The sequence below is a fragment of the Plutella xylostella genome, chromosome 12, assembly GCF_932276165.1.
Source record: "Plutella xylostella chromosome 12, ilPluXylo3.1, whole genome shotgun sequence".
In the NCBI taxonomy this organism is placed as follows: Eukaryota; Metazoa; Arthropoda; class Insecta; order Lepidoptera; family Plutellidae; genus Plutella; species Plutella xylostella.
The window spans coordinates 9,547,120-9,569,551 of record NC_063992.1 but is presented as its reverse complement, the minus strand read 5'-3'; the positions used below and the strand labels follow the sequence as shown (position 1 = coordinate 9,569,551).

Here is a 22,432-nt window from a genome sequence, read left to right as displayed (position 1 = left end):
GGCATTCTCCCGCGCTCCGCCCGGCCGTGCGCACGCGCCGCCATGATGCTCGCCGGAGTACAAGTGCTGGACAAGGACGCGGTGCAGTACCGCAGCCAGGATGCCCCGGCCAGCCAGGACGGGGGCTCGGGGTCCGCCACGCCCCCCGCGCCGCCCTCCTCCACCCCCGCGCAGTCCCTCGCCCGGGTGCCCTCCCGGGGACCTGTGGACATGAACTTCACTAATGTCACCTGCACCGTGAAGCTCGGCATCAACAAAGGTCAGTTTTGTTTTCTTTTGTAAAATTAAGGTGAAGGGTGCGAAGGGTTTTTGTGAGGTTGACACAAAGGGCTTTTCCGAAGTCGCGTATGTGTCACAGCACCTCGATGTTTTCAAAATATGTGTAACAAAAGCCAGATATACTAGCCTAGACTACTTATTACTGTTACTGCATTCGCTAAAATGTTATCAATCGACATGTAAGAAACAAACGAATGTACCTAGTAAATCATAGACAAAATTCGAAACCTACGGTACGAAATCGAGAAATAAAATATATCGGTTTGGCCCAGCATGTTCTAAAAAGCGTAAGAAATTCGACAGATCTAGTTAGTATAAGAAGATGTTAACAACAACACAATAACAAAAGATACATGGTATGATAATGTAAACAATGCTAAGCGTTAAAAATAAATTAAACAACAATACAATCTTCAGTACATCGATACAGTGGCAAAGCCGGTGATTTAGTAATAAGACTCACTAATGACTGACTAATGAGTAAATAGTCCTGTGTTTCTATTTAAATATTTAAGTCGTTGGGCGGCCTGGCCGCTGTAGACTGCTGATATATCATATCATATCATATCATATGTCATACCTGCATGGTAGTGGCTGGATGAGGCCTTCCTCATCTTCCTTTGAAGGACAAAGTGGAGCAAACTTTGATAAACAGTTCGTATTTAGGTTTCAAAGCTTTTTGAAAGAGGCCTATGTCCAAATTTTGACGGGTTCTGCCATAAAAAAGACTCTTTAGGGTCGTCATACTAATAGTAATTTCACCATTTCAAGTGAGATATTAGCATAAATTACAAATAATTCTGAAGTTTCACGACTTGTGGCACCACTTGAAAAGGTCAAAAACAATAGATAATGAATGATGTCTAAATAGTTGAAGTTTAGTAAATGTGTACATTTGTACCTTGTATAACTTGATAATTTCATTGTTATTTGAATACTAAGCATTAGTTTATTTTCCTCTGTCAGTATACAATATTCATCATCAGCCTATAGCAGTCCACTGCTGGACGTCGGCCTCTCCTAAAGCACGCCACTGGATGCGATCTATAGCTTTTCGCATAAAATCATAACCAGCCACCTTTCCCAGGTTTCACCCCATCTAGCCGGAGGGCGTCCCACACTACATTTGCCTAGTCGCGGTCTCCACTCACAGTATACAATATTGTACTTTCAGTAATAAAATTATGCAGATACTACATAAAATTTGTGCTCACCGCTTTAGTTTAGAACATATTATTATTAGGTACGACGAGTACCTATAACAGTCCTTCTCCAACTATGACCATAGATTGAAATAATTTTATATTGGTTACAAAAAAATATGCATTTAAGTATATATTTACATATAGGTATATATTTCCAGTAAAGATAAACATTTGAAATACAAACCTTAACCCTCAAAGTGATAAAATGATAAGATTGGCGGTTTATCAGTGAGATGCGAGCAATCGTAATCCTTGTTGCTAAAAGAACAAGGGCAATCACGTCACCAACTAACGGAACCTCCTATACCTTATACCTACGTATGAATTTCAGGAGGAACACCCGGGGTAATCCCCTTTCGGTATACTTTACAAAATTTACAACATTCTGTATACGTACGGCGCCGCCAGGCTTATCTGAATGGGACTGGACAGTCCTTCATCGAGGTGACAAAGCCTAGTCTAGTTCTAGCCTTTGTCACCATCAAGCAAGAATCGAAAGATACCAACAATATTTAAATAATAAAAATATATATGGTTTCACAAACAAAAAGTCGCAGTAGGTACAGTTGTTCAAAATGACCCTCTGACTCATTTCTTTTCGCCTTACTTTACAACTTTTGCAACACCTTTTATAAACATCAAGGAACTCTCGTAGGCATAATTATATCTAACATAAATAGAGAACAACTTATCGTACATAACCTAATTATTCTAATTAAACATTCGATCGAAGTTTGTTTCCCATACAACAGTGTCAGATAATGTGATTGACAAACATACAATCACGCAAACACACATTACACATAAATATTGTTTTAAACTCATTCTCAAAATCTACCCATCAACCTATTAGTTACTTACTTATAAATACTGAATTACTTATAAATACTGTAGTAGGTATTATGTATAAATTTTTTAACCATTTCCATCACTGTCACAAACTGGAAAATCTGAAGGGTTATAGGCATCGAGTCCGCGTTGTTCTATGGGTTATAGGTATAAGTACTCTTGTGTGACTATATTTTTTTTGTAAATATATCATCGTTATTCTGGTGATAATAATTATATTAACAAAACAAATATCGTCCCAAAAGAGTACTTATAACGAGAGTAGTTCCGTATATGGGGTGTTACATAGAGAGTCCACGTTGTTCTCTGCATGGAGCTGCTGATCAGAAATCCAATGATAAAATTTCACCTGTATAAAAGAAAGTCGTCTTCTTCACGCATCACTCATTTAAATATACTGATAACACCCTGAATAGATACTGACATCATTTTTCAATGCGCTAACAATCACAATAAGGAAGAATTGCTCATTTACAAAATCCAACCCCGTCATTAGCTTTTTGCATGCTTCAATCATTCCGATTATCTATGGTTACTCACTTGAATCTTTCCATATATGGGCCATTGAAGTTATAGGTACTACTCTTGCAAATTAACTGTGCACCTGGCCAACGAGAACCAGGGGTCAAGCTGGGTACGCCAAAGCTAGTTAATATGAGCTCTGGCTTTTGTCAGTCAGGTGCACAGTTAATTCGGACGAGTAGTACTTATCGTATTTACAGCGACATAACAAAAACTCGTCCGTATTCGGCGATCCCCTCGCGTTTAAAAGAAACCATTCACTGTCAGATATTATAAAGCTGGGTCCACACTTCCGCCATTGGATTGGAACAATGAGGCGCTTCCTTGTGGGGTCCTGCGGCTGTACCATTTCAAAACCTAGTAGGTATGGGACATTAAGTTTAAAAAAAGGGTTTTGATTTATGTTTTAATATGCTATGCCGAAGGTCCTGAGTTAGATCCCCGGCCGAGGCAGGTATTTGTTTAAAGACAGAATATTTTTCTCTGGAGATTGGAAATTATAGCAATAATCCTCCAGTATCGGAGAAGGCCCATGTCCTGCAGTAAATTAGTTACATATTACGTGCTGTGTGTAAGAAACATACTGATAAATAAAATAGACTATACTCAAAGTAGTTTTTATTAGAATATCTGGTTTGTTAGTAATAGGATTATTGAAACGTGAACAACATTTGCTGAGTTATTCAACTTTTAATTATGTTTTTACCGCGGTTCGTAGCAAGGATCGCAAGACCTTGACTCAAGTATCAATGTTCAAGTTCAATAGAAAAATTTATTATTAATAGGAGATTTACGTCAAAGATTTTATTTACACACCACATACTGCTAGTCATGATCATGGTCCTTGATGCTGGCAATTAATGTAAAATATGAAACAAGAGGAGGAGGCCTATACCATGCAGTGGGTTGACATAGGCTGATGATAATGATGAAACAAGAGGATGTAATGAATTTTCCCATTTCACCGTTATGTTATGTTAGCATTTATAATATTTTTGAAACAAATATGAAAAGTGATAACTGAAATGCTTTATTTTACAATCAAAGGTGTAAAATTTAGGCCACAAGTTGAGCATTTTAATGTTCGATAGTGAGCTTATATGGGTTGGGTATTGTATTGTATTGTATGGTTGTGGTATATTTACAAACATTAGTATCACTTCTTTTACTATTAAAGTTATCTGTATTGTAATTAAAAAGTGTTATAATTTAAAAACACAATTAACTTCAAATAACGACGTAAGATAAGAGTTAAATCTGTTTATTACTTATTTTTACGGCGAAGTAATCAAGAAAGAAGTACTTATAATTCTACTATTAAATGACTGACATAACTCTGGATTGGGTGCAGCAATGCACTTCAATCTACCCCGATAGCAAATATCTACTGGGTGTCAAAAGTTTTAAGTCAACTTAATTTTATGGTTAACTCTCAGTTAGAAAAGGGCCCTTGGTTTTTGAAATAAGAAGAACGGAGGCAAGCAAGTCTTGAGCCGGCTTGCACCTCACATGACTATACAGGGTGTCGCAAAACTGACAAGGGGTCATTCTTAACAGCTTTGTTTGAGCCTGTATATCAAACGTGAGTATGACACGGTTTTTGACTTATGCATTCGGTTTACCACGGCGACAACTTTTTTACGTGTAAGTATATAGGTACTTTATAAGACTGACTAAGATTAACTCATGATTAGCCTGCTAGACTAAGTAATAGTTTAAATCCTCTTTAGGGCTGATTTTTCAATGGTCAGATAAGTGTTATCTGAAGAATAAAATTGTTGCGGTCACTGTCTAAAACAAACATTCATATGTGACAACAACAATTTTATTCCTCAGATAGCACTTATCTGACTATTGAAAAATCAGCCCTTAGTGTCACATCACAACGGTCATAACATAACTCATAACTATTGCAGAAAACGTGCAAACCGCTGCATATCACGCGAATGCAAGATTTAATGTTCAATTATTATATCGAACTCGGTAACCTTATTTACGTCACTGCATATCTGACCTCTGATCAACTTAGCTAACACTAGATAACAAACTAGCATACATAGATTCTTCACTAGAACATTAGGTAAGGATTAAACTTAGATATTCAGAATAAGGAAAATGAACTTAGTTTTAGTTAGTAGAGATTGAAAAGAAAATGCATACCTAGTAAAAGATATTTCAAACTGCAAAGATATTTTCAGAACTACAAGCTTTAGCTTACTATACATCCTAATCCTAACTAATATTATAAATACGAAAGTAACTGTCTGTCTGTCTGTCTGTTACTCTTTCAAGCCAAAACTACTGAATGGATTTGAATGAAATTTGGTATACAGATGGTCTAGACCCTGAGAAAGAACGTAGGATCCTTTTTATCCCGGAATTCCCGCGGGAAAACTTTTAAAGGCGAAGCGAAGCTCGCGGGAACAGCTAGTACTTACATACATATATTATCTACCACTTTCGGAACAATTTTAGTCGAATATGATATACGTATACATATACTAACAATGTAGTACTACAATAATCATTGGTTCAATGGTGACAATGCTCTAAGCCCTAGTTATTAATTAATAATGATACTATGTAGGTACGTAATTTAAAACCGACACGTGCTAAGTTGCGTGTGGCAGGGGGTCATTCTATCTTATGAAAAGCTAAGTATTGGAGCGTTATTTGGCCATCCTCTGTGGGCCCACGCCACTACGTTGTTTCAGGTTTACAGGTTTATTTCAGCGCAAAGCTTAAAATTTCATAATTTTCAAAAGTTTGAACAAGGTAGAGCCCTGAAGATATTATTTTTAATAACAAATAAACAAACTATTTATGTGTTAATATATGACCTAATGTCCGTGTGTGTCCGGGTTTCGGCGCCCATTCGTATTTTTTTGCATAGCTGGAGTAACCTTCCAGTGTATGAGTTGTATGACACACGGTGGTCAAGGATCAGAAACCGGATTCCGCTCGATCGAGCACTAGGACAGGGTTCAAACTCCGCAGGGGCCTGCACCGAGGCGCTAGGGCAACGAGATCAATGGCTGCCTTCGTTATTAGCTGCCTTACTACCAGATACACATTAGCAATACAATGCATAAGCAGCGTCGCTCGACTGTCAAACATAAGTCAAATGATTCTAATCCATACAAGTTGGTTCAGATTTGACAGGCGAGCGAGTGGGCGGGTGGTCTACCCTACGATCTCTTATAAGTATTTTATTTGGTATAGGTAGGTATATTTCGTTATATTTTGGGAGAAAGTTTAGTAGCAGATACGTTTTTACTTTAAGATTCAGTATGAATATTTTTTGGCTGGTAGGTAATTGAAAATTTTTAAAGTTCAAAGTGTTTTAAACAATATAACATACTCGAACCATGTAGGTACTTAATAATCAAAAGTATAATATGAAGTGCTATTAAATTACGAATCCACTGTAAAATATTTCCCATGTTCATTAGATGAGTAATTGTTAGCACAGTGTGGAATTTGATCTTGTTGTTTATCTAGTTGTTGATACTAGTACCTACTTACTAGGTAGTATATGTTTAGGTAGCAACTAGCAATAACACTATCAGCTACAACCATATCAAATTGCGTTTATTAGTAACCACGCAGTTAGTAAACAGTTCAGCTTCTAACTCAATTTATTTGGAAACTTATTAAAACCCACTCATATTTCTTGCGTTCGTTGTGATAAACAATACTTTTTGAAATTAAATCAGTTACGAGATCTTACTCAGTTCTGAAGAATAGTCTTTAGGGCAATGACATAATGATACAGCTATTAAATCCTAGGTACATATCGGAAAAAGCATGGCTGTCCTCCAGCACTAGTCCCTATTTCATCACACTGAGGAGGCTATAATCAGCTACAACCCGTTAATAACGTTAACGTACTCGGAAATTGGTTGAATTTCCATAAGAAGACGTTACAAGACTCGACATGCGTAAAGGCTCAAGGCTCAAGGAACTCCCAGCCAGTAATTATGAACTCGTTTCAGTAAAACTGCACAGCCATTTTCATTTCCACTTGGACTTTGTCCCAGTCACTCGACGCCCATGATTCACGCCATCACGAGATGACAACGGTGAACTGAACTGAGGTACCACTCTGGCGGAGAATTATTTTGCAACGGTTCCATTGATCGTGCCTTGATAATGGATTTTTTGTTTTCTCCTTTGGCGAGACACCTTTTTCAACAGCTCGTGCTTGGCGCTATCAAATACACTCGCGAGAAAAAGCTAGCGTAAAAGGCTAGCCCTAATAATAATAATAATAAAACATTTATTTTCAGATAACAAGATCCATAGTACATGCAATAATGTTGAGGCCATTTGGTGACGGCATTTTGTGAGTGGATCTTTTTCATAGCTCGTTATTGTACTAGCCTGTGGCAAAAGCCGCGTACACACCGGGCCAACGAACGCCAACGAACGTTTTTCGTTGGCCTTCGTTTCTGCAATCTGCCCTGTATTATGTATGTTAATATCCATCGTTGGGATAACCGTTGGCGTTCGTTGGGCGTTCGTTGGCCCGGTGTGTACGCAGCTAAAGACGCGTTTACCTTTTGTGGTAAGACCATATTTTTATGGATTATTATGGTATGGCTTTAACAATTACGTTAATTGTACCCATCCGGTGGCTTACCATACCAGGTATTAGAGAAACTGTCTAATTATTGCAGAGGTACTTAATATTCACTGCATTCGCCTGAAAAGTACCTTACGATCCTTGTACTTTGTGACTATTAAAATTATTATGACTGTGACTTTATGACTTTTTGTTCTGTAACGTTACCGCTATGCGCTTAAATAAATTGAAATAAATGATACAGATAAAGATACGTTTATTCGAAACACATAGACAGAGCAACATCAACAAAAAGAATAATACAGATTTAAGGAAATACATATACAAAACAACAAGAACAAAAAAATTTAAGATGAGACAAAAACAAAAATACAGACAAAATGATAAAGAGAGTTCCTAAAACTAGGTTTATAATAAGAAATTACCTATAATTATGTATATCTGCGTAATCTAGTTTTAGTTATCTTTTTGATATTTCAAAATAAGTTATAGAGCCGTTCGAAATTTACAATCTGTTGCAATGTGTCCTTGCTGTAGAAAAGATAAATGGATTAGTAGGTATAAAGCGCGCCCTATATACTTAATGTAGAAAGCATTGTCTATAATTTGTGGTCGCTTGCACAGAATATTGGAATGTACAATAACATTGATAAGTCATGTAATAATAATGTGTTACATACCTAGGTCCGGAAAATTCAAAACTATTGCCACTTCCAACGGTCATCTCATAAATATCTTCTCTTAAGGGATCGATGACACACACTACAGATATACATTACCTTGGGTTTGTCACAGTGGTGTCATTATTGGCCAGTGAGATTAGCGTCAGTAGCTGAGTTGACTGCCCAGGGTGCACCATAGAAGGAGCAGGTGATACGTCACTCGACGAGGCTCCTTTCAAGAACAAATCGCCGTCATAAAAAAATAAATTATATTCTAATTTAGTTGTATCGAGGCCTTTTTTATCCAACCACTATTAGATGTTGGTCCAGCGGGCTTGAGGGCCCGCCAACTCTCAGCTTCCCCAACATACAACATTAAACGTTCTTTGACACATCCTTTCCTAGTCCTAACTATATTATTAATATTATAAATGCGAGAGTAACTGTGTCTGTCTGTCTCTCTGTTACTCTTTCACGCCAAAACTACAGAACGGATTTGAATGAAATTGGGTATACATATGGTCTAGACCCCGAAAAAGAACTTAGGTTACTTTTTATCCCGGAATTTCCACGGGAAATCTTTTTAGGCGAAGCCAAGCTCGCGGGAACAGCTAGTACCTAATATATGACCGATGATTCACCTCATTTGTGAATCGATTGAAAGTATTCTATGATCTATTCCACAATTCTATTCTCAGTGCTCAGATGGTATTGCGTGTGCTTGTGACAATAAGCCACACTACATTTTTGTTGAACTTTGGCCTGTCTTTGTGTGAACCATTTATTTTGGTAACAACGGTGTGACGTCACAATTGATGTCGGTGTAAGTTCATTGTACAGACGATGATTGTTCGAAACTCGGTCACTCGGCCTTTATCTCACTTTGGGTGGTATCTTTTCCTGTATTCGCGAAAATGTTATATGCACGACTTTCTCCGAAAATAAATATTGATTCATTATTAAATTTTAATTAATTATGCTTTACAATACCATTTGTAAGTAATATACCAATATACTTATAGCTATAGAATCATCTGTACCTAAATGCGTATTATTACAATTTATTGTATAAGATTAGTAGATTTTTTATCAGTGGATGACCGAAAGACAGGGATAGTCCAGTAAAGTTATACGGTATACTGAAGAAGAACATTAAACTCGCAACTACATCAAATTAATACATACAGGGTCTCCGCCATCTATACACCAAACAATGGATACCACAAAAGGAGCATAGAGGTGATAAACCCTATATTATAATCTAGCTCTTGCATTTGTCACCGACTAGATGAGAACAGGAAAAATATAGGAAGGTACTTAATTTCGTCAGTTGCAAAAAGGTTGCAAAACTATAACTAGCTGAAACAGTACATAATTTACTTACAAAGATCAAATGAAGCGTGTAAATAGCGGACTCACTGCCAACTTAAAACAACACATCCTTATCTTTAGTGTGAGAGACATTTGTAGGTACATAATTATACCGAGGTACAGTCAGCAGTGTCAGCACAAGATATATTTATGCCACCCAAGTGCAAACAGTATCATCCTTAGATTCATTAGTGGAAGATACAATAATTACAATAAACTTTATTTGCACACCATAAAAAAACTTAAATCTAACTTAAATAACAGAAATGTACAAATGGCGGTCTTATCGCTAAAAGCGAATCTCTTCCAGACAACCGTTGTAACTAAGAAAAGATAAAACATAAAAATATAGATGAAGCTAATTAATTTATCGGCGATACATGAACTCCTCTAAATTAAATTTAATATATTTTTTTCTCATATCACGGCCAACCCGTCAGAAGACTTGGATGTTGGAAGGCCTACATATCTTTTTTGCTAACTGTACACATTATTGTTATCAACAAACACACAGTCCGTCTTTGTACCCAGCTCTTATCTTGCGGTTATCCAACTAATCTAATAAGTTTAATTCCACTTAGTAACTATTAATTATTGCTAACACGCGTGAAATGAGCGATTTCATCAAAGACTATCCTATGCACTTTAATAATGTGGATAACTATTGCTTAAAAAGCATAGTGAAACTCTAATTTTGATGTCACTATTAATTTCGATTCACATAGGTATTCGGAACAGGTACTTCAAGTATAGATAAGTTTTTATTTTAAAGAGATCAGTCGACTACAACATCAAAATATATATTTATTATTATCTTTATAAAATAAATGAGTCACGGAATAAAATATTTTACCTTCACAAAGAAATGAGTGAGTAAATGTTGATGTGGTCCATTAACACCGGTGCACGTGACTCCGACACAAAGACGCTGCCGTAATATTGTGTTCTGTGAGACCACTGTCTTTTGTTTTAACTAAAGCACAACTGTAAATAAGGCATAGCTGGATGAGCAAGGTGTTGAGAAAGGCCTATGTCCAACAGTGGACCCTCAGTCGACCCCAACCTAGGCAGATCCTGTAATATTGGTATCGGATCGGACAGCTGATATCTATACAGATATAATGAATATTAACACATAACACCCAAGAACAAATATTTAAACAATTTGCCCGTGCCTGCAATCGAACCCGGGACCTTCGACATAGCAGTCACAGTCAGAAGCTACACCATTCGGTCGTCGTAAGATGATGAGTCCACGTCATTTTATATTATTACTGGATGCTTGAGTAATCTGAGCAATAAAAGTATTTAAAATTAGTTGATTAGTTAATCCAAATATGGGACACTGTATGTAATATACTATGTATTATTTACTTACTAAGCTAAATTTTTGTCAACAAAATAAATGTTTTGTAATACATTTATGTATCTACTTAGTAGTCATTATCTATTGCAAGCACATAATGTGGGTCGCTGTTGATTAAAATACCAATTTGTTGCTTTCAATCAACAATAAATTGTCTTTCAGCTAAAATGCAAATAAATTACACAATTACGTTACTTATACTTAAGAATAAAATTTATATATTTTTCCTTCTTATATGAGGCTAACCTTTGAATTAGGCATAATCAGTACTATATACCTTTACCTTCTTACATAATTATTTATTCAGAACGTAAGAATATTTCTAATTGTTTTGTTACTGCGTAGATCTTGATAATTTTTGATTACCCTTATTTATTGTGTTACAATTAACATATCAATAAACTTAATTACAGCAATATTTACTTTGATCATTAAAGTTAATAAATGGTATTTGTTATGAGTATGAAATCCGATTACGCCATCACGTTATGGACATAGGTACCTACAGGGTTCGACAAAGAAATAAAAGACTATCGAAGTAAGGGAATTCGAAACAAATGACACTCGCTAGACCTACTTGAATGGTGAATAGAGACTGTTTCTCCCAGTAGTAACTGCTCAGGTATCGCTGATTGGCCCTGAATAAAGCGAATTCCCGAAAACATTCAAGTAGCATAGCCACAATGCACCGACAGCACCGAACAAGCAAATAGATCATGAATAGATAGTTATAATGACACTTTAATGAGACAAGTGATTATTCGCCTACAGAGTCAACAGCACATAAAACTACACCATTTCGTTGCATTTTAGATCGTCTTACGGGGCAATTAAGACTAGTATTTCTCACCGCTATCACAACGTTATGACGTCAGCAAAGGTTATCATGTGACAGGGTCGTTTCTACCACCGCGGAAACGGCACTATCGCAAATAACTTCAATAGGTCAAACACAACATCGATCTAGGAGTTAGCAAATGTCGACCATGTTACACCATAGTAGTAGTTACGGTGTCGGATTGATGATGAAACATGTTTGCGGAAGACCTACCCTAAAATTCTGGGTGAACTGTAGCATAGCTGACGAGCCATCAATCCTAGTGATTCCTGTAAAGATACCCCTTGTACATGCTAGTGTGATTCTACATATTTATATATCACACTATAAGAAAACGGGTAATCCCGAGTGACTTATCCTTTTAACTACCTTAATAATTCATCTAGCTTGGCATCTAACATCTATTCACCATAATAACAAGCCCTAATCCAGCTACAACTACAACGTGCAACCTATTTATGTCCGACGCACCCTGGGCAGTAAGGAACTAACATGTCTATCTGACTAATCCTTTCATCACCAAGCCCGCAGACGTTGCCCACAACAATGTGATATCCCATTCAAACTGTGCATCCACCGTCATCATCCCAGTTTTTTGCTGAGCCTAACCTAACCTTTATTTGTACACCTTCCTCATTTGTACCAAAGGTTGCCTGGAAGCTATAGCTTTTGTAGGCCGCCTATTGAGTTATATCACTGTCATCACGACTAATCAGGTCCCCTTCCAAAGAAGGAAAGGTTTAAGGCCCAGTCCACCAAGCTGGCATAGTGCGGGTTGGTGGACCACGGTATAATTTGTAATTTTTGTTCAATAACATTAATAAATTATTATTCTCCCGTCTCCAGGCTACAAGCAGATCCTGCACGGGGTGAACGGGCGGCTGCGGCCGCGGCAGCTGGTGGCCATCATGGGTCCCTCGGGCGCCGGCAAGTCCACGCTGCTGGACGTGCTGTCCGGGTACAGGATCACCGGCGTCGGCGGTGCCGTCTACATTAATGGACGAGGGAGGAACATGAGTAAGTCGTCGAGATAGACGGAATAAAATGGGGTTGTTAATTTCTGTCACAGCTTAATTACTTATTGTAGACTATAGACTATTGGCTGCTTAAATTTAAAACTACTTATACCTAACACTAAAATATTCATAAAACATATAATTATAAACAAACAAAAAACCCGACTGCACGCTAAAAAGATGAAAACAAGCCCCAATGTTAATGGAAAGTATAGGGAACAAAGAAACAGACAAACATACATACATACATACATACATACATACATACAAACATACAATCGAAAAACATTACCCTCCTCCTTCGGCAGTCGGGTAAAAACTGTGTCTATGGATAAGACTGTTGGCCCAATGTAGGGACGTGAATTCCATTGAATATACTTAGATTACTTAGTACTCCTGCCAATTTCACCTAATACTTCACATGTTACTACAATTAAGTAGTTACGCTTCTATAATAATTATAGGTGGACCTACATGTACCTACCTTACCTACGCAATAACACATAACAGTAGTCGATCAGCACCATATAGTTTACTACCGTATAAGTCGACTAACTGGATACGTGTCAAGGCTAACAGGGTTTTTTACACTTCCGATATTAAATCATTATCTGTACTCGCATTAGCGAGGTAATTTAACAAACGGATGATAAGGAACTTTCACGCTTCTATTTCAAGGTGTTTTACATGTAGACAAAATATGTATAGATGTATAGAAAATGGCGGTGAGTTGATCTCTAATGTTTCCGTCCTTGGTACCTTTGAACCATAATATGGTTCAATAATTATTATGCCCATATAATTAGTCACATCATATCCGGGCATATGTCAGGAACTGACAAAGTATAGCCGTTGAGGCCCCTGCCTACCTCTGTAGAGCTTCCCAGTAAAAAGTTACGTGGCAAATCTGACTGGCTAATCCTTTCATCACGGTGACAGATCCTAGCCCATCTCATGTGTTTTTTATTCACCGACAAACTAAGAAGAAGATTAAACAGTATGCAGTAATTTAATATTAAATGCAGTCAGTAGCATTCACGATAAATTGATAATAGAGATCCGGGTTGTGCAAAACATATATGAACTAGATATTATGAGTAATGTTATAGGTAGATGGTATCGACAAGCCAATGTGAATACAGAACTTTGATTAGATAATAAATGAATTACAGCGGTCATTTAGGTACTTATACACTTGATTGTAAAGGTTCAAAATACAAAATTGAAATAAGATTAATATTTGATTATATACAAAATGACATATTCACTTGCATTGTGAGTGTAATAATTAATTTTATTGATTTATGCAATGAACCGATATATCTAGTACAATTGACGTTATTACGTGGTTGTTACAATATGTAGTTATAAGACAAATCTCTTCACCCCTGCTATTATTACACTTAGTATGTTGTTATAATTATAAGTGTTCATTCGTATATGTAGGATTGTTTTTCCTTCAGCGTAGAGTTCACGGTTAACGTGATATAAAGTAGCCAACAGATAAACAAGTGCTATTTGTATCGCTCCTTACTTGGAAAATTAATCTACCAACGATCTCCTGAGTAAAATGTATTTATGGGGGTTTTAAGGTTCCAGTCTATAAAATCGGTAGATAATAAAATGCATCAATATCAGTCAACAAGCGTACTTTAATCGAAATTGGCTACCTACTTATAAATTTTTCCGAGGTTCTACATATAATACAACCATCGTCTATGAGTTGATAAAAACCCAATTTGTTCATCCCAAGCTTTCATTGCTCGCGAGTGTATATAGGTATTATGTGTTCATCACATACTACGACGCTCTCACGACGACTAATATCATATCTATTTTGTCCATTGATTAATGTTTATCGGGAAGAAAATGATGTTAGCATTAAGTTCGCCTATGTACACGTTCATTTGCTGTGCAAACTGCTGCTTTGTCTGAACCCTGTCGTGGGTCTCCCCATTATGTCATCGCAAGAGGTCTCCGGGTTTAATAGTAATAATGTTTCCAGAGCGGTTTAAGAAGATGTCGTGCTACATCCAGCAGGATGACCGGCTGCAGGGGCTGCTCACGGTGGGCGAGAACATGGCGCTGGCCGCCGACCTCAAGCTGCCCACCTCGCAGGACGTCTACGAGAAGGGCGAGATTGTACGTATGCCCTCAAATATGATTACTAATACTGACGTCAGAGCAGAGATAGAAGGTTTTAATAAGGTTTTTCCATCGATATGGATACCAATCCTGACGTCCAGGGAAGAGGCTTTTGAGAAGATTTGTCCATGGAGGAGGAGATGAGGACGTATAACAACAAAAATAGCAAGAATTATGGCGGGGTTACCAGATCTGCAAGTATTGCCGATTGTCGTTTGTGCACAAGAACAAGATAGACATTTCATCCACTTATATTTTCTAAAAGTTACAGTTCTAACACTTCTGCATCTGTTTCCAGACGGAAGAGATCCTCACGAACCTGGGTCTGTACGAGCACATGAACACGCGCGCCTCGCAGCTGTCTGGGGGACAGAGGAAGCGGCTGTCCATCGCACTGGAGCTCATCAACAACCCCCTCATCATGTTCCTTGATGAGCCCACCACGTGAGTCTCCCTTTCATCCCAGTTTAGGGAATCCAATGGATGGATAATTTAAGTCGGTTGAAAGTTCGGGATGAAAATGCGTATGTGCGTATACATAACAGTGGGCTGGCTGTCTGATTTTCAACAAACAAACCTCCGATTAAAAAGCATTTTAGAGTAGTATAGAAAGTAGAGTAGTAGAAAAAGGCTCGACACGTAGTCTTAAACTCGCAAAGTGAAATAAAAGACCCAATATGTAAAAATCAAGTCAGTAGATTAACCCAGTACAGAAACATCTCTGAATCCCTGTTTATTTTGGTTGGGTACTTACCTTAATATTATTTTTTCTCTAAATTCCAGAGGTCTGGACAGTTCATCCTGCGCGTCAGTGGTGCAGCTCTGCCGACGGCTGGCGCACCAGGGCCGCACGATCGTGTGCACGGTGCACCAGCCCTCAGCGTCGCTGTTCGCACTCTTCGACCACGTGTACATCCTGGCAGCAGGCCAGTGCCTCTACCAGGGCTCCACGGCCAACCTGGTGCCGTACTTGGAGCTCGCTGGAGTGCCGTGTCCCATTTATCATAACCCTGCTGATTACGGTAATTTATTGTTTACTTGAGGTCTTAATAAATTGTGTAGATCAAAAATTTCATTAAAATACTAATATCTTCTACATACCTAAATTTTATACTTGCAAATTGCGAAAACATAGAACAATAAGGGCCACCCTCTGCAAATACATTATATACAGTTTATGTACCATTAATGAACGCTACTAAATCTCATAATGATTATACAATTTCAGTGATCGAATTGGCATGTGGAGAGTATGGCGAAGACAAAATTCAAGTGCTAACAAACAAAGCAGAAAACGGCAAGGCATTAGACTGGTTCGACGATACTGACATACCCAACATGGAAGCGCTACGGAAAGAATATCCTCTGAGCTTCCTCAAAGAACAAGACGGTGACCACGGGGAAGAGGAAACGCCACAGTCAAATCAAACCAAAGTACTTATTAAACGAGGATTCTTAAAAGCAAAACGTGATGCTGTAAGTAAATGTGTAGATAATATTATATTTTTATCTATTTTACATACTTAGTATCCTCATACCATCGCTTAGCAAACAAAACCGCGCACGTCGAAAATTAGCGGTTTTAACATTAATTTGAATTCCATTAGATGCAGATTTTAAACGCGCTTAGACCCATACAATTATATTGTAAAGAAGGCAAAAATCACTTACGTTACGCGTTGTTGTTTGCTAAGCGACGATGTTCAATAATTTTGCTAATTCAAAATCTGTCACTTACAGACTATGACCCACCTGCGTCTGATGGTGAACGTGGTTGTGGGCATCATGCTGGGGAGCCTCTTCATCAACGCCGGCAACGAGGGCTCCCGGGTGCTGGAGAACTACAACCTTCTGTTCGCTATCCTGATGCATCACATGATGTCGCCTATGATGCTGACTATATTGACTTGTGAGTTATTTAGCTCTTTCTCTGTGCCTATATTTTAAGTTATTTTAAATGTTATAGTGTTTATGTCCATGTTTTTGAATTTGTGTGTAATTTCTTAATTTTCTGTCTACCTGGTGCCATTGCCTTCGATATTCCTTTCAATGGTAGTCAGATTAATTAATAAATGAGTATTTTCTCTCCTTACAGTTCCATCAGAGATGTCGATTTTATCCAAAGAACACTTCAACAGATGGTATTCGTTGGGATCTTATTACATATCAATAACATTAGTGGATCTTCCAATCTCGGTAAGTACTTGGAATAGTATGTAGAATGGAAGAGAAAAAGTATGTGTGTTTGATCTGATTTTAAATTTAAACTTTAGCCCGGCCACTATTGGTGCTTAATTTAACAGCAATTTAGCAGATATCCTTTAAAGATTGTCGTGACTCAGTCGTAGACAAACAAGAAATAATTGTAAAATTTTACTTTGAATAGATGAGATTCTATTTTCAAAACTCTTGAATATGTGCGTTCCTTTCTGACGCTCTGGACAGCAACCTTTATTTGTTTCTATTTACTTTGTTTTGTATTGTATTATTTTGTGTATTTTGGCGTTATTTTTGTATCATTTTCAATTTTTTTTTGTTGTCAGTGTTTCAATTAAATGTTTTCTTTCGTTCCAGTTTGTCTCGTGCGCCGTATTCAGCGTGATCGTGTACACGATGTCCTCTCAGCCGCTGGACGTGGTCCGCTTCTCGCAGTTCTTCGCCATCTCCATCTACACCGTGCTAGTGGCGCAGAGCTTCGGCCTCATGATTGGGGCTGCTTTCAATGTTGTCGTGAGTATTTATACAGTCAGCTTCATATGTAGCTTATACTATACATCCTTTTTTCCCAACCATAGACCGCCTATTCGTTCCTTCAGTCATTGATGGTTTGCGAGTTTGACAATTTACAAAACTGTATTATATACCTCCATAGAACAACGCGGACTCGGGTGTACCTACCCTCGGGAAGCGTCATAGCGATCTTTCTTGATACAAAAAAGTCTGCCATTTTTTGCGGGGGGAAATTTAACCGTTTACCATGATTATGTCTCATGGGACATATCATTATGAGTTTTAATTCCCAGAAATAAGTGTTACGTGAAGTGACATTTAATAATGAACACAGTGTCTTCATTTTTCTTGCCAATGGATGTAACAATTATCGATAAGTGTTATCGATGAATTCGAGAACATGGGTTAGAAATACTAATTTCAAATTAATTAGGTACCTATACTTAGTTAAATTTAATTATGAATGATGAATAAACGAAGTCACCCGCTTTTCACTGTACATTTATACTCACGTGATAGGTCGCGAGCCGTATCGCCGTTTTGAATGCGTTGAATGAGTACAATGCACTGAAGTTGTCGAGTAAGTGGGCAACCCGACGGTCAGATGCTTTCAAGCTGCCCCTTCGGGCGGCCTCTGACTAGGCTTAACGACTGCTGCCGAAGCAGCAACCGGGACCCACGGCTTAACGTCCCGTCCGAAGCACGGAAGCGTCCAGAAAAGAACCATTTGAAATCGGTAACTCATGCTGTACCTACCAATGGCTGACCGTGTCAGTTGTTGCTTAACCTCAGTGATCAGTTACGATTACTGAAGCCAATTCGACTACGGACGCTTCCCAACTATGACATTTTTAGTCGATTAATACATATATACATACCGGTACATCACTATTGCATTTTTTTGATATTGGTTGCTAGGAAACAGCTAATAACAATAAACTATGACCAAATCTGTGATCAAATCCGGAATCCGAATATTCTATGAATTGAAGCTGTCATTTTAGTATGTAAACAAATCATTTTCTATGAAACGAACGCTTTGCCAACTAGATTGAGTCTAGCATAGAGAAAAGAACACTACGTTTTAAGAGATGGGAGTACAAGGGAAAAAAAAGAAAAAAATACTTGTATTATTTTTTTTTATTCACGCGTACTAACAGAGGGTACCAACAAAACAAAAATTATGACGTACAAAACTGCCAACATAGCCCCGCTGAAATAGTGATGTGCTTCTTATGGATATTTTTTATCGATAACTAGTAAAAAAAAAAAGTGCGAGTGTATGTATTACTTTAATTTCAGTTTTACACAATAGGATTTCAGTGTTACACATACACAATGACACCAACGTTAAGTCTCGGTTCAACGTTATGTTACAAACGTTAAAATAAACTCGAGATTTTCCGTTGACGTAAGTGCTATGATATAATGTTGAAATAAAATAAAAGTGGAAAAATATAATTATATTTATTTATTATAAAATAAAGTGTCTGCAGTAAGTCCCACACATGGAATTGTTTTTTTTTTTCAATTGTGTTCTTAAAATGTTGTGGTAGAAAATGATTGACACAAATTCGTTTAAGTTGATGTAGCTTTTCAATAGGCACATAAACCAGATCCTCCTTACCGGTCATCTTAACCCACTGTTTACATCTGCAAACAACATTTTAATAATTATTATTAAACAATTAAATATTATTTAAGTAAATATAATAAAAGTCACTGGTAATTTTTGTATGGAGATCCGAATTTGATTTTCGCTAATTTCCAAAACTAGTAGACAAAAGTTGTTCTGGTTGATGAGCTGTGCGTACTAATGATAAATAAAAATATCGATATCGATAAAAAAACATTCATGCACTATTGTTGGTTGTGCTGACCCTCCAGTTATTTTATTAGACTTTAACTTTTTATACATATAAATAATCTAAATCCTATGCTTTAGCCTTTAATTGTAGCTTACCTTTCCTCATCCAGTGGAAATTTGGCCATGAAAATTCTCTTTTGGCCATCTATACGACCGGCTAGCGGCTCTTAAACCACATATTTCACAAGTTTTATAAAACATAATTATTATCAATAATATCAAGCAACACTAATAGTTAGGTACCTCCACACAAACACTGCACTTATCCACAGTAATAATAATATATAAATAACTGTTAAATCTTAATTTATTTATGATTTAAAATTATTTTTCAAACTAAACGATTGACTGACTGACACTGACAGATGACAAAAGCCAAAGATGTCTATGATAGCGTAAAAAGTACTTTGTGAGCGGTGCTCGCCATTATTTTTCGTACGCGTTCCATACTTATTTTTTTCCAGACTGTCTTTCGCCAGACTGGAGTCTAGTGAAAATTGAGACTGCAACTAGTTTTTATAAATCGGTGGGCCTTTCTGGCCTACCACCCCGCCAGAGGGGAACGTCTGCCTATTTCGTCTCCAGACCTTTCATACTCAATGTATACCTCTAACTTATATGACGCAAGTGGAGCCTACGAAAGTGACGTATCAACCTTGTAATTTAATTTATACGTCCGACGTAGCCAGGGAAGTCAGCGAGCAACTGAGAATCGCCTGTCAAGCGCTCGCGTTGTCACCGGCGTGCAAAGATCATTTTCATCCTCAAACTTTTCCCTTTCAGCTTTCAGCTGCATCTATCTTCATTCAAAACTAACAAATCTATTTATTCCAGAACGGCACGTTCCTCGGCCCCACGCTATCAGTGCCGATGATGATGTTCGCCGGGTTCGGGGTGACGCTCCGGGACCTCCCTCCCTACCTGTACTGGGGGTCGTACATATCGTACCTGAGGTACGGACTGGAAGGGTACATCGGCGCCATCTACGGGAGGAACCGGCCCACGCTCGACTGCAATGAGGAGAAATACTGCCATTACAGGTAAACTTTTAACTTTTAGGTAGACTAGAGAAATACCATTCAAAAATTAATATGGAGTGGTCTAAGGTTTGATAGCGGACTGCTAGATTCTCTTTAAAAATGTTCATGATCATCATCACGGCACATCCCCACTGCTGGGGCACGGGTCTCCTTCCAATGAATGAAGAAGGGTTTTAGGCCTAGTCCACCACGCTGGCCTAGTGCGGGTTGGTTCATGATGATTGATGAAAAATAAAGGAGTTTTTGACGACTATATATTAGCACTTTACAGTTACATAGTTTGTGTTTATTTAACCTTGATAAACCATTACGAACTTTTCCATTATTTTGTTATTAAACAGCAATAAATTATAGATGTTTGTTTAATTTGACTTATCGCGAAACAATTTCTGTTTATAATTTGTTGGCTTACGATGGTTTAATACGTAATTTAAACTTTTCAGGTATCCTGCCAAGTTCCTAGCGGAGGTGGCGATGTCTCCCGACATGTTTTGGTTCGACATCATGGCTCTGACTATCACTGTCGTTATTCTGAGGGTAGCGGCCTTCCTTCTGCTCAAGTGGAAACTAAACGCCGTGCGATAGAACCTCAGAATAAGAAGAGGAAACTAATTAGTCCACTTAGGTATAATACATAGCAAGTTAAGTAGTTACAGGTTTAATGTGATAATCGGTAAAGTTTGCCCAGACAAATTAAAAAACATTGACATTCCTATACTTTAACGATATCTATCGGGTGTGAAATGTGTATCTAGTTTACCAAATTATTAGTAAACACCAGGGTGAGATTAAATTTATTATGGATAAGGGCTTTTAGGTATTAACGTTTGTGAGATCAAGGAATTGCATATTTTCTGTGATATTGTTCCAAATTTTCTTGCTATGATGTACTTGCCAAAAGACGTTGAATAGGAGTAGGATACATTTTCATAGTGCTTAATTATTTATAGGAACTCGATATTGTACTGGCCATACCGGAACGTTTCCTCGAACAAGGGGATAGTTCACAAATTGTGTAAAAAATATAATTACAAATGTGCGTTCTTCGTAACTAGATACTTTATCATTTATCTGGGAGCTATCATGACTTTATTAATCGGGATAAAACTTATGTCATAAGTTGGTAGGAATATTTGTAATGAAAAGTAAAGTCTATCCGTTAGTTTTATTTATATATTTTTTAAATACTTCTCTTATGAGAGAAAAATGTACACACAAATTTGTGTTGGTAAGTCTAAGTTGCTCAAGTGTATGTTATTTATTTTTTTCTAGTTTAATATGTAGAGATTTAAGATAATTTGTAAGAAAATGGTATAAATTGTTTTTTACAAGTTTCGACATTACGATTAAGCTAATAAGCATAATTGCAAGATTAATAAGTAAAGTTACTTTTTGATATTTTATAAGTACTTGACAAAAAAATACTTACAATAAAAAGTTGTAGCTAAGTATATCAAGTAATCCATTTTCAAAATATAAAGGCAATACTATAATCTAGACTACGTAATAATTATGGTGATATTATCAATAATATGAATATATTTTTTACAAATTGTAAAATTGCTAAGGTACTTAGTTTGATTATTAAATTTTAAAAACTACCTGATTTTTTCTTATTTACTAACCGATCGCCGACTGCCAACCGATTCTGCGGATGCGAGACTATATTGGAGAAATAATACATACCTACATAACAAAAGAGAATATAGCTACTTAGATAATATTCTATTCACAGATACTATCAAGACTATCAAACTCAAAAGGTACTTATACAATAATTAGGTATACACTGCTGGGCTGCAAAAATATTTACTTTTCTCTCAAAATGACAAACCAAACTCATACAGGCCTGTGTCCAGCAGTGGGCGATTAAAGGCTGATCATGAATAACCAGCCCAGCCAGGGATACATTAGCAATAACCGTAAATGTTCATTTGTGTTCAGTGTGCATGTGTCT

General features: G+C 37.3%; 1 protein-coding gene and 1 long non-coding RNA gene across 2 annotated transcripts; one reads left to right on the top strand and one right to left on the bottom strand.

Annotated features, from left to right (window-relative positions):
• LOC105384686 (ATP-binding cassette sub-family G member 1) lies at positions 1 to 22,076 on the top strand. The gene is made up of 11 exons (XM_048624498.1): positions 1 to 259; positions 12,524 to 12,694; positions 14,699 to 14,835; positions 15,137 to 15,282; positions 15,622 to 15,860; positions 16,067 to 16,314; positions 16,579 to 16,747; positions 16,934 to 17,034; positions 17,413 to 17,568; positions 20,270 to 20,475; positions 20,919 to 22,076. The coding sequence occupies exons 1-11, from the start codon at positions 43 to 45 to the stop codon at positions 21,058 to 21,060; spliced, it is 1,932 nt and encodes a 643-aa protein (XP_048480455.1). The 5' UTR covers positions 1 to 42; the 3' UTR covers positions 21,061 to 22,076.
• Positions 19,021 to 20,035, bottom strand: LOC125489253. Its single transcript, XR_007266835.1, has 2 exons — positions 19,532 to 20,035; positions 19,021 to 19,221 (listed from the first exon to the last, which is right to left on the bottom strand). It is a non-coding gene; the product is annotated as an uncharacterized LOC125489253 (long non-coding RNA).
• Positions 22,077 to 22,432: the final 356 nt, after the last annotated feature.

Excerpts from the sequence above, each read along its gene's own strand:
- LOC105384686 (XM_048624498.1), top strand. The coding sequence starts at position 43 with ATGATGCTCGCCGGAGTACAAGTGCTGGACAAGGACGCGGTGCAGTAC. Across the intron at positions 15,861-16,066 it reads TCATAACCCTGCTGATTACG|TGATCGAATTGGCATGTGGA; the intron begins GTAATTTATTGT and ends ATACAATTTCAG. Across the intron at positions 17,569-20,269 it reads GGGCTGCTTTCAATGTTGTC|AACGGCACGTTCCTCGGCCC; the intron begins GTGAGTATTTAT and ends TATTTATTCCAG.